General features: G+C 40.8%; 2 protein-coding genes across 2 annotated transcripts in view; both read right to left on the bottom strand.

Annotated features, from left to right (window-relative positions):
- Nucleotides 1-2,715: 2,715 nt before the first annotated feature.
- Nucleotides 2,716-8,008, bottom strand: LOC139908984 (ras-related protein Rab-7L1-like). The gene is made up of 5 exons (XM_071895886.2): nucleotides 7,693-8,008; nucleotides 7,004-7,075; nucleotides 6,685-6,866; nucleotides 5,094-5,215; nucleotides 2,716-3,349 (listed from the first exon to the last, which is right to left on the bottom strand). Exons 1-5 carry the CDS (start codon nucleotides 7,811-7,813, stop codon nucleotides 3,223-3,225), a joined length of 624 nt encoding a protein of 207 aa, XP_071751987.2. The 5' UTR covers nucleotides 7,814-8,008; the 3' UTR covers nucleotides 2,716-3,222.
- A 3,129-nt stretch (nucleotides 8,009-11,137) lies between these two features.
- Nucleotides 11,138-12,500, bottom strand: part of tmem81 (transmembrane protein 81) — a 4,094-nt gene continuing 2,731 nt past the window's right edge. Inside the window, exons 5-6 of the mRNA XM_078288055.1 lie at nucleotides 12,246-12,442; nucleotides 11,138-11,350 (exon numbers count right to left, since the gene is read on the bottom strand). Of these exons, the coding sequence (XP_078144181.1) occupies nucleotides 11,138-11,350; nucleotides 12,246-12,442 (410 nt within the window). The remainder of the gene's footprint in view (nucleotides 11,351-12,245; nucleotides 12,443-12,500) is intronic.

Here is a 12,500-nt window from a genome sequence, read left to right as displayed (position 1 = left end):
ACAGCTGAATATGAGTTGCTTGGTGTGAAGGCAGCCTTGGATACACTACAGAACTTGAATACAATTCTGTGACATAAACACACACACACACACACACACACACACACACACACACACACACACTCAAAACTTCCTGTGACCAAGGATAACCGACCTAAATTAACTTTTTACATAATCATTTTCACATCACATAATTCAGCTACAAATCTCTATTTCAAGGCTTGTGTAGACAAATTAAGACAGAGAGGGGGTTCCTGACAGCAGTGTGTGACGCCTCCAGGGCACCTGCACCTCCATGTGCCGCGCTCACACACACACACACACACACACACACACACACACCCTTCAACAGCTCCTACACATCATGTGCCTCACTAACACACATATATACACACACACACACATACAAGAACACATGCCCTTACATACACTGACACCTCCATAGCACTTCATGTGCCTTGCTGACACACACACACACACGCACTCTCTCTCTCACACACACACACACACACACACACACCCCGCTCGGCAGCACGGGGACACCATGTGCCTCTCCACACTCCACACCTCGTTCTCACACCCATAGACGTTCCCCTTCATCCCCTTCATCACCACACACACTTCTCTCTCTCCTCCCCTCTCTCTCTCTCTCTGTGTGTGTGTGTGTGTGTGTGTGTGTGTGTGTGTGAGTACCAGGGTTAGACTGATATATCAGGCCGATATTCGCCTTTTATTAAATATCAGATATCGGCCAGTTGTGCAGCTGATGAGACAGAGGTTCCTCCCTGACCATAGAAACAGTAATGAAGTTTAAATTTAAATTTATTTTTTCAATAATATTCACTGTAAATTAATATTACATTTAACAGCCTAGTGTTTTACCTAGCTGTGTCTGTGTGTGTGTGTGTGTGTGTGTGTGTGTGTGTGTGTGTGTGTGTGGGAGGGGGGTGCGGCTAACCCTGAAAGAATTTCATTAGTTTCAGTGGAGAGTTTTAGTGTCCCATGATGGTTTACGTAAATGCTGTTTCAGAGGGTTTTCCACCCTGATAAATAAAAAATTCAAGGGGAAACTTAATTTTGGGGAATTTTTGGCATGGAAATGGTCAAATTTACACATGTTCAATACAAAAATATTGGTATTAAAACACATATCAGCACTCTGTACGTCTCAATTTGGTCACAAAGCAAGTAAGTGATTGAAAGAAACACACCATACACTGTACTGTAACAAATACCATACCATGTCTGGAAAACAATTTCTGGAATTTGATTTTTTATGAAGTCCAATGCATGTTTTTGAGGCACAAATGTTCAAGTCAGATTTATATGTAAAGCACTTCTTACAAACAGGTCACAAAGTGGACACAAATGCAGTTTAGAACAAGAGGACAGTAAAAACCAGCGATAGAACAAGATGCAACTTGGGAAATAGGAAAATATATGCTTAGAATATCATGTACGTATATTTGACCCCAGAGGAGAGCACAAAGAAGTGTTAAAACGCTTCCTTCCTTCTGTCCTTGGAAGTGTTAAAACACAAGAAAAAATAATAACACAAAGGATCATAGACTAAATATGGTACTCTCTAAATTGTCTCAATACTTGCCACTTCTCAATTTGGCCCAAAGTAAAGTTCTCACTTCCTTTTTAAACACTTTTGGGTGGACAGTTTTTGGTTTTTAGGGCGAGGCAGTTCCACAAACTGATACAAAACTAAACTTCAAGCAGCAGAACTTGAGGTGTGTTTTACCCATTTTTTCGTTCGTTTGCAATCAACAGAAGAAGAAGAACTGGGTAGTTAGCATGAGCAGCGACAGCCACCATGACTAAAGAGACAAAGAAAAGAGAAACTCAAACTGCATCAACAGGAGATCCAAAGGAAAAAGACGACACAGTAGAGAGAGAGTATCAAAACAGACTTTTATTTATATGAAAATATCACAGATTATTACTTTAAAACAGGTGCTAATTATCTGCAAATACTATTTGATTGTGATCCACAAAAGTAAAAAAGGTTTTCATCATCGCCCTGTTTCATATCCACACACTCACACCGAGGAGCTGCCCAGTATAACCACATCCATGTTATATACTTGATTTGTAATGTGGCTTTTTGTGGGTGGGCATGAGCTCTGTTTTTGGTATTTTTCTGTTTGCTTATATATTGGAAAAAAGCTCAAAATAAAATATAAAAAAAAACCAAAGAAACAGTGATTTGTGCATGCGAAGTATAGTCTAGTCTAGTTTATTTTTATATCTCTTTATCACTGTCAGGTCTCAAAGGGCTTTACATGTCATCATATACATGTCATATACCATACTACATCACACATGTACCATGAAGACCGTTTCTTTTATATTTCTAGTTATCCAGCGAAGACTCTCTGAGCAGCAGCAGCTTCCTGATTCAAACACATTCACACCTGGAACACTCTACGAACCAGTAATCCCTTAAAATATCCTTACATTTTCATTAATTTACATTAACTAGTCCCTACCCGGGGATGCGCGCGCCACAACTCTGTGCAGACTTGCCAAAAAGGCGCATAAACAGCGTAAATTTGTGAAAATGGAAAAATGAGCTCCGTCAGTCCCTGCCTATGCCAATGCTCAATGACCATGTGCAGTTTCAGATTGATTGGCCGACCCGTTGAGGAGCAAAATGGATGCAGACGGACGGACAGAGATTTCCTCATTTATAGTAGGAGGATTCACCCCCTTAATTCATGCAAAACCCCTTAAAATTAATTAAGGGAGTTATTAATGGAGGAGATACCGTCGAAACCTCCTTAAACACCCCCTTAATCTCCTCTCCTTATTTTCTAATATAATGAAAAATTCAGGGAGACAGAAACTTTTCCATTAATTTCCACTTAATATGGCGTAGAGTGTCTCTGTGAATCAACCCATGAATAAATCCCTTATAAACCCATGATACTAACCTTACTTTTTAAAAGCTATGGTTTTTTAATGGATAATCAATGTTAATGTAATGGAGAAACTAAGAGACATTTCAGGGATAAAATGAAGGGGTTTGGTTTGGTAGTGCTCCTGTACTGGGAGCTGCCCAGTACAACCAGTTGTCTACTGAGGGCCAGTAAGCAGCTTCACTGGGGGGGTCCAGTGCCTTGCTGACAGGCACCTGAAGCAGCCTGAGGGTCATAAATAATCAGCCTTTATCGGCCCTGTAGTCTGACGGCTGAGGAAGACTCTGGCGAGCGTTCAGCAGCAGCCTGCTGCTCCCCTGCTGTTGAACTGGGAGTCCAGCTGAGGGTTGACGCTGTCGTCAGATCCGGGTTGGACTGAGTTCAGGACGGACTGGACCGACAGAATCTCCTGCACCAGCCTCCTGAAACACAACAGGTGCAGGGAGGGGTTAGTGGAGTGGAAACCGGTGTCTCTCAACCTTTTTCATATCAAGAACCCCTAATTTAGTCCACATTAGAGCCGCAGACTATTTTTAGGGCCACAGAATATTTTTATTGTCAGATATGATTTTGTCCAGAATCCCATGACTGTCTGTATTGCAGGTAGAGAGATAACAGAGAAACTATGATCAAAACAATCATTCTTCTACATTCTCTAATTGTGTTAATTTCTAGTAAATGAAATAATGCTGAAGTTTAACAATTCATCAGTTTGCTGTGGACCCCCTGGAACCCCCTCAAGGACCCCCTGGTGGTCCCCCGGACCCCACGTTGAGAACCACTCTATTGCTATGAACCATAAATAATATATCAGAATCAGTTTATCCAGCCAGTTCAGTAAGTTACAGGAATTTGTCTTGGTGGCAACAACTTGAACCATAATAACTATTTGTATCACACTAAATTGCACAAAAACAATGTTTACAAAATGCTTTACATACAAAAAAAAACACAGAAAGACAGTGATGTAGAAAGTCCCACATAAAATATATCAAAAGCTTCTCCAGTAACTCCAGTATTGAATATTATTATTATTATTATTATTATTATTATTATTATATATTCCAGTAGGTTTCTCCACTCAACATGGAAAACACACAGGAAAAACAACCTGGAACGCTCCCTCTGCTGACAGTATTATGTAGGCTACTATGTGCTCTTGGCGTGTGCTTGGCGTGCTCTTGGCATGCTCGTACGTCGTCATACGTGTTTTTGTCTCTTATTATATTGTACATCTATCAGTCATGCTGACACTCCAAACACGGCTTTCATGAAACAGGCGTTTGTCCAAAAAAGGGAAAACGTCCCAGCCGTGGGAGGAGAGCATCAGCTAAAATGCCGTAATGTAAATGTCAAGAACTCTCGTCTCATCTCTTCTCTCAATAGATCCTTTGCAGAAGGGTTTTAACCCCCAGCACCTCGTTGTTATAGAGGCTGCTGGTGAATCTACATGAACATATAAAAAACTTTACTCTGTAAGGGTCGGTATAAGCAATTTTATGACACTCATTTCAGTCTGCTGTTCACGGTGTCTTCCTGCCAGTGTGAAAGCTGCTGAATCTGTTTTATACACCTGATTATGCTTTCCCTCTTATCATTTTATTTGTTTATGGGGTTTTTTTCATTGTGTCTAGTTTTTATTGTTTTATATTTCTGTAAAGCACTTTGTAAACTGCTTTGATTCTTGCATTTATTACCGTGTTTATTGTTTTTATAGTCTTACATTTTATAGAAAGCTCTTCCAAAATGACAATTGTATTCAAAGTTTAGGGAAGTAACGTTAGTCATGCTCATTCTTTGGACTTGCAGTCATTCATTTTCACAGCCTTGAGTTCTTGAACATTTTGTTCCAGAACATTCTATTCTATTCTATTCTATTCTATTCTATTCTATTCTATTCTTATCTGTTCTACTCTGTTCAGAGAGTTGACCGTCTTTACTTTAATCTCACCACATCATTTTACATCCAGCGTAATAAAAGGAACACTTGTCCCATTTTTTTCAGTTACCTCATGGTCCCGCTATTATTCTATTCTATTCCATTCTATTCTATTCTATTCTATTCTATTCTATTCTATTCTATTCTGCTCTAGTCTAGTCTAGTCTATTCTCATTGAAACTCACTCAGTTTCATTGCACTGACCTCCACTTGTCCTGTTTTTTTACCTCATAGCCTCTCCGACGTTCTTGTTGTCCTTGACCGACGTCTCCATCCAGGTGATGAAGCCGTTGGCCTTACTGAACCTGTCGATGCTGTCTGCTGATACAACTCTGTCTGCTAGATCACACTGGAGAGAGAGAGAGAGAGAGAGAGAGAGGGAGAGAGAGAGAGAGAGAGAGAGAAGAGAGAGAAAGAGAGAGGTGTCACTCACTTCTCAGATGATGGATTGATGGAAACGTTGCACTTAAAGGGTTTGACGCTCATTAAAAACTCGAAAATGACTTTAAAATGTCTCTAATCTATCAAATTTTGGCTCACGTCATGTCTTTTTAGCATTTTGGTCAATTTACCCATTAGGCAATGAGAACACAGACACCAAAATAATCCATGTGTCCCTAGTAGATCATTAACTGTGGTGACAGTAGGCCACCAGCAGCTTAAAAGACTGACCTTTAGTAATAAAAACTTGTCAGTGGTTCCAGCAGCTAGTAAAAATCAGTCTGTCGGTCGTTTGGTCACAAAAATGTCAAAAAACTTTGGTGCACATGTGATAAAGACTCTGTGAGCCTGACTGAGACTGAGTTCAGCTGGTGGGTAAAGCAGAGGCTCACTGATGTGTCCAGGTTTCATTTAGGAACTATTTCTATTTCTATTTCTATTTCTATTTCAGGTCAGCAACCACGTATTCATCCGCTGCCCAGTGATCTTTAGCTGTACACAGTCTCCCATCACCCACCACCTTCCTTTGGAAATCATATTTTTCATTTTTACCAATCTCCTACACAAAACTGCCAGACTTGGCCACATATCATTTAAGATCACTTAGCATTTAGCTTTGCAGCTGCTGCAAGTTCTCTTTTTCTCTCTGTTAAAATGTCCCATATTGTGTAAAACAGGATTTCCCTTGCCTCTGTGATGATAAAGGAGTTGGATGGTCTATCTAAACATGGTGAAAGTATCAAAACGCACGGTCGCCAACTAAATCCACACAATCCATATTAGAAAAGCGAGCCTCTAAACGAGCCGTTTGGACTTCCGTAACTTTGTGGCGTCACAAAGGTTCGCTCATTAGCATTTCTGTAAGAAATAATAGACTAACAAAGTGTTTTTTTCAAAGCGGTTGAGCGGTTGTCATTGTTTATTACCGGAGAGTTTTCCCTACCTGTAGCCGCCCCTCTTGAAACGGTTAGCCAATCAGAACAGAGTGGTCGTTAATATTAATGAGTCCTTAAAGACACGGCGACAGAAACGGCCTGTTCTTGGTAAGGCTCAGAGAGATGCTGGAAAATGAGCGTGGAGAAATGGATTGAGAGTGTTTTTGGTTCATGACACCACACACACAGCTTTGACTGGACCTCAAGACAGAAAATAAAACACTGGAAAGTGGAGAATATGGGACCATCATTATCATAATTTATGCTAAAGTGTTAGCATGGAGCACCGGAGCAAATACTCTACCAGGGAACACATGGATGGTTTTGGCGTCTACCTTCTCATTATGCTAACGAGCGTGTCAGAGTTGACTTAGTGTATTCCTGTAACCGCTCCACCATCGCCGCACACATCACATCCCCTGTCGGCGTGCAGAGACTCCACCTTGTTGGCCAGCAGGATGCAGGGGACGGAGGCTCCGTTGGGCAGCATGGCCTTGTGGTCCAGGTCTTGTTTCCAGTGGCGACAGTTGAGGAAGCTGGAGGAGTCGGTGACGTCGAACATCACCACGCAGCCGGACGCCCCTTTATAGTAGATCCTCATCATGGATATGAAACGCTCCTGGCCTGGAGGGAGAACACACACACACGTTCCAAAACGCTGTATAGCCAGCATGTGAATTTCAGCATTATCTGTCCATCCATCTATCTACAGATCTATCCATCCCAGTTTGCATTTATTTCTGTTGTGGAATGTTTTATACCTGCAACGTCCCAGAGCTGCAGTCTGACTTTCTCTGTGTCTGACCAGGGAAGCACCTTCATAAAAAAGTCCACTGGAGAGAGAGAGAGAGAGAGAGAGAAGAGAAAAGGGGAGAGCGAGCAACAGATTTTAAAAGAAAGGGAGAGAGAGGGAGAGAGAGAGAGAGAGAGAGAGAGAGAGAGAGAGAGAGACTATTTTTCTATGGACACTGCATTAGAGCCTATAGGATCAAACACACAACACCAACAACACTAAGAAGAAAACAGAGCAATAAAGAAAGAGAAAGTGGTCACACATGTTCATTAGACAACAACAGAATCTAAACTGAGATTCTGATTGTAAAAAACAAGATCCTGTCATTTAGTCTCATATTCAACCTTCAAATCTATTTTTTTTCTTAAACCAAGAGAGACATTCTGCAGTGAGGAGAGATAACTCCACTTGTCTCCACTGCAGCTTCACTTGTTTCAGGGGTTTTCTAGAAATGAGTGTCAGTCTGTTGAAACCAGTCAGAATAAGAAAATGAAAATGGACTTGATGCTACAAAATTCTTGAAACAAGTCGATTTGCATTGGAAACAAGTGAAATCATCTAACCTCCCTGACAGAAAATTACGATTTTAGGACTCAATAATAGACTAAATGTCTTAAGATGAAGATTTTTTGCAGTCCGATCACAGCAGAGTCTCACCTCCCACTGTCATCTTGTAGGTCTTACTGAACTGTCCGTTGACGTATCGATGCACAAAGGAGGATTTCCCAACATTTCCGTCTCCAACCATCAGTATCTTCAGCTGGTGCTCGGTCATCATGGCTCTCCTCTGTCAGACAACATGAGAGGAGAGAGATTTCTCCTCTAGAGGAATACAGCCGGCCGGGAACAGCGGCGGCGGCGGTGCCAGAGGCTCAAAGTTCAAACCTCATGTCAGGGAAATTAATTTACAACAACCACAGGCAAACTGAGCATGTGCCAAACCACGACCCAGACCTCAGCCCAGACCTGAACCCAAGACGCATTTCTTGTCTCGGGCCCCAATCCGCTGACTTTTCTTACCTTACCTTCAGCCTCACCAACATGTTAAAAAACCTTCTATAAAGACAACTTTAATCTGACCCACCTGAAATACCGGCTAAGCCTAAAATAATCATTAAGACAGCCAACCTTCACTCTAAAATATTCCTTTTCTTAACCCTAAACCTGAAAAAACCCCTTACATTAAGACAACCAGGTTTCACTGTGTGCAACAAGCACACTACTCAGATCTACCAGTTTCACTATCAAGAAGAAGAAGTTGTCACATGCCATAAATATCTGTTTCATAAACCAGGAAGTTGCAGTGACCCTTTTTAACCCTTACTTAACTGAGCAGGTCGACTGAATCTGCCCAGCGACCGCTCTGTTGCTCTTCACTATATTGAATCTTTCCTCCAGATTCGAGCCTTTGGTGTCTGGTTTTTTTTTTTTTTTTCTGTTTTTCCATCTTTTTAGCCTTCAGTCAGAGAGAAGACACGTCTGACTTGCAGAAAAACATCGTTTCCAACTCAGGCAGACGCAAATCTGTGTGTTTTAAAGACATTTTTGACACACAAAACCATAACATGCTCTATGAAGTTGTCCCTTATTCTACCATAATAGTCAATAGTTATTTAATAAAATGCATTTTTGCATCAATAAAGTCATTACATTTGCGTTGATCACCTGAAAGTGATGCTTTCCTTTTAAAAGAAATGTCATTATTGAAACAATTTCCCCGTTTTTTTTTAGAATATATAATTGGCCTCCTCTTCCCCTACATATATATAGTATTTACATTCCATTTGGCGAGGTTATGACATTATTATCAGAATATATTTAAGTAACAGGGTTGATGGGACAGAAGCTGTTCATTTAAAATAATCACCCTTCAACTGCTTTATTACTCATTTTTATACAATATTTGAATACAGGAAGGGACTCAAGTAATTGATGCTAGAAAAAAGGTGCAAAAATATGCTTCAAAAAGCATCACTCTATGCTGAACTTTATTATAAAATGTATTGCACACACACAACCGTTATTATCATACAGCAAAATCACAGCATTTGCATAATTTTGCATAAATTTGCAGATTTTATGTTAATTTGATGATTCAGTTTAAATAGGTAAGAAGGTCGGCCGCTGAAAACAAACAGGAAGAGCCAAGGTAGAATAAAAAGTGGGAGGTACATTTTAGACAGAGACATTCTTTTTAATATTCTTTTTAAAATATTCCTCTCTTTTTTTTAATGCAACTAACTCTGTGTACATTCAATTTACATTTCAGATGCTGTGCTATCTGACTGCTGCTCTGTGTTTGTCTGACACCTTGTGGTTATGACAGGTAGCTGCAAGAGACACACACACACACACACACACACACACAGAGAGAGAGAGAGAGAGATCTACTTGACAGTTCAGGAAGATGAGTGGTGTAAGTGTGGGAGACATGGAGAAGATTATCTTTGTACCTTTAATGCATGTTAATTCCTGTCATAGAGCCTTCTTTGTGCTACCAGGCTCACCACTCAGCCTTTACATCCAGTCCCAAACACCTTATGGTTGTGGTTATATTTTCAAATGCCAAGATGTTCACAGCTGCCAAGCATGTAACTGGTGGCTCAGATGGTAAAGCTGCATGTTTCAACACAACTTAAAGCTGTGTGTAACTCTGGTAGTGTCTTGGGTTGTGTCTCTTCCTCCATGATAAAACCCCAAAATCAGTGATTCTGTGATCTGTTGCTCCGGTAGAGGAGACTGGAGAATTTTTTCCGCCTATTTACAATTATTGATAAACGGATTATTTTCTTCTTTCCATAAGTTTCCTCCGACCGGATTTCGGTGTTCCACTTGTTCAAACTGAAAGGTTTAATAAACATAAAGAAAGAGATTCACTTAAAAACAGTTCAGCAGCAGGACTAGTTTTTTATATATTGTCAGAATCTGCTTTGTCGGCGTTCCTTTATGTGCTAGAAGTGATTTTCAGACTGTTCCTCCAGACAATGGCAGTGAATGGAGAGAGAAAAAAAACACAATTCTCCAGTCTGCTCTACCGGAGCAACAGATCACAGAATCACTGATTTGGGGGTTTTATCATGGAGGAAGAGACACAACGCAAGACACTACCAGAGTTACACAGACCTTTAAGAAGAGTGGATGAGCCATGAGAAGCTCTTACAGCTGGCTGATGACTTGTTCTGTCTCTTCAGTAAACTGCACATCTTGGCCTATTTAGTCACTGGTATCACGCATTGGGAAATATTAAATAAGGGGAAGTAAATGTTAAGTTGCATTCCGACTGCTGATGAATCCCATAAAGCCCAGCTAGCTGCACTTTACTGGCTACTATACCATGTCTAATGGTAACCAGGCCCTCTCTGGTAGTATTATGTGGCTGATTAAGAGTAGAATCAAGAGTAGAATCAGATGGATTCTCATCCATCTGTGGATGGTGAGATTTTTGACTAAGAGGAGAATCTATGATTCTCGTCTGCCTGAGGCAGTGAGATCTGACGTAAATATCGGATCAAGAGTAGAATCAGGAAGGACAGGGGAAAAGTAAATTAAAGAAAAACATATGGGTTCACTCACAATGTGCATCTAAAAGTGGGAGTACTTGTGTTCTTCTATCTTTCTATTTTACTTGATTTGATTCTTTTAATGCAATGCATCTTGCTTGTTCTTTTATATGAATTTTATCTTTTTATCTGTCTTTTATCTGCCTTTTATTGATGTAAAGCACTTTGAGCTGCATGTTGTGTATGAAAGGTGCTATACAAATAAAGGTTATTATTATTATTATTATTATTATTATTATTAAACACATAATGATTAATTATGAATATGCTTATAATTCTACCTTTATACTTATACTATATATAAGACAGTTGCATGCGATGCAAATGTTGAACATGTGGGGAAAATAGCTCCCAAATGGCAGCTCCATATTTCATTGCGTTCACTGACTTTTCATTGCGTTTAACTGAGGAAACGTAAATAACAAAGCATATATTTTTTTCTTTCCTCAATATTTTATTCACTCTGTTGTGTTTACACTGACGCTGACATGCATGTGGCTGTGAGCAGATAGAGAGTCAGACTGACAGAAGTCAGGACGGCTTCATGCACCGCTGCCCTCTGCAGCTGCAGATGAGCCGGGCGACTCTTTCTCTCCTTCAGTATCCGTCATCAGAACAACGATCCTCCCCTGCGTTCCTCCTCCTTCAACCGCATCCGCTCTCCGGCGCCTCCTCCCTCTCTTCATCACCAGCCAGTTGAGGCCCAGGAGGATCGACCCGGCCGCAGCGCCCGACAGGCAGACGCTAGTCAACACCTTGGTGTTCAGAGGAAAATGGCACAGCACCTGAGTCGGGTCGGGTCATGTTTACATTCCCAGTTGAACTGAATTGAATGGTTCACAATTTTGACAAGGCTTTCCTACTAATCACTAATCAATCCCCTTCTGTAGGACATTCAAAGTCTTCACACCACAGTTTTTGTTTCTGAGAAATTGCCTCAAGCCTGCTGCTGTTAGCAACTCTAGTCCAAGTCAATGGAGTATGAAACCATTATTGTCAAAATCCTGTAGAAGTCTTTTAAGAAAGTTGTATTACTTGTTCTTACTTACTTACATCCATGGAAGTATATGCACTGGATCGCATGCAATTTTGAGAATAATAGTTTCACACACACAATAATGTAAATCTGGAACTGTCAACCCAGCAGTAGCATGTGAACCCAGCAGACCCATCTTGATCCAACAGTACCATATCGACCCAACAGTACAATGCTGAGCTAACAGATTCCTATGAACTAGTGCTGAAACAATTAGTCGACTAATCGGCTTTTAATAGATTAAAATTTTGATAATCGATAAATCGTTATCAAGTAAAAGTAGCAAACATTTGCTGTTTGTAGCTTCAGAAATGATTTGCTGCTTTTCTCCGTTTCATATAATTATCAAATGAAAACTTTGGGCTTTTTTGGCTGCTGGTCAGACTGAGTAAACAATTTGAAGAATCACTTTGGGCTCTGGTAACTTGTGATGGGCATTTGTCATTATTTTGGACATTTTATAAACAAATGATACATCGATTAATCAAAAAAAATAATCAGTAGATGAATCAATAATGAAACTAATCGCTAGTTGCAGCCCTACTACGACCCCAACAGCACCATGCTGAACCAGCTGTACTTTGTGAACCGGTGCCATCCTAAACCAGCTGTACCATGATGCAGAAGGTCCTGTAGCGGAGCTGCTGGCCTGACACCACGGTCCGGTTCTGGTAGTTCCCGGTCCAGTGCCAGAGGGCCAGAGAGCTGTCGTAGTCCAGATCCAGAACCCCCCGGGGCAAAACCCGGACCCCCCAGTACGCCCTCTTGACCCTGCGGAGGGCGGCGTCCTGCACATCACAGCGGTATGTTCCTGAAAATGATGTGATTGATGGATTCATTGACTGATGCTTTCTCTCTTTTAATTTGAA

Source organism: Centroberyx gerrardi, chromosome 14, assembly GCF_048128805.1.
Source record: "Centroberyx gerrardi isolate f3 chromosome 14, fCenGer3.hap1.cur.20231027, whole genome shotgun sequence".
In the NCBI taxonomy this organism is placed as follows: Eukaryota; Metazoa; Chordata; class Actinopteri; order Beryciformes; family Berycidae; genus Centroberyx; species Centroberyx gerrardi.
The sequence above is the reverse complement of the archived record's forward strand: the minus strand, read 5'-3'. Positions and strand labels throughout refer to the sequence as shown.

Coding starts and splice junctions, on each gene's coding strand:
- LOC139908984 (XM_071895886.2), bottom strand. CDS start 7,813: ATGATGACCGAGCACCAGCTGAAGATACTGATGGTTGGAGACGGAAAT. Junction 5,216..6,684: donor GCATCCTGCTGGCCAACAAG/GTGGAGTCTCTG, acceptor CTCTCTCTCCAG/TGTGATCTAGCAGACAGAGT. Junction 3,350..5,093: donor AACGTCGGAGAGGCTATGAG/GTAAAAAAACAG, acceptor GTTGTGTTTCAG/GAGGCTGGTGCAGGAGATTC.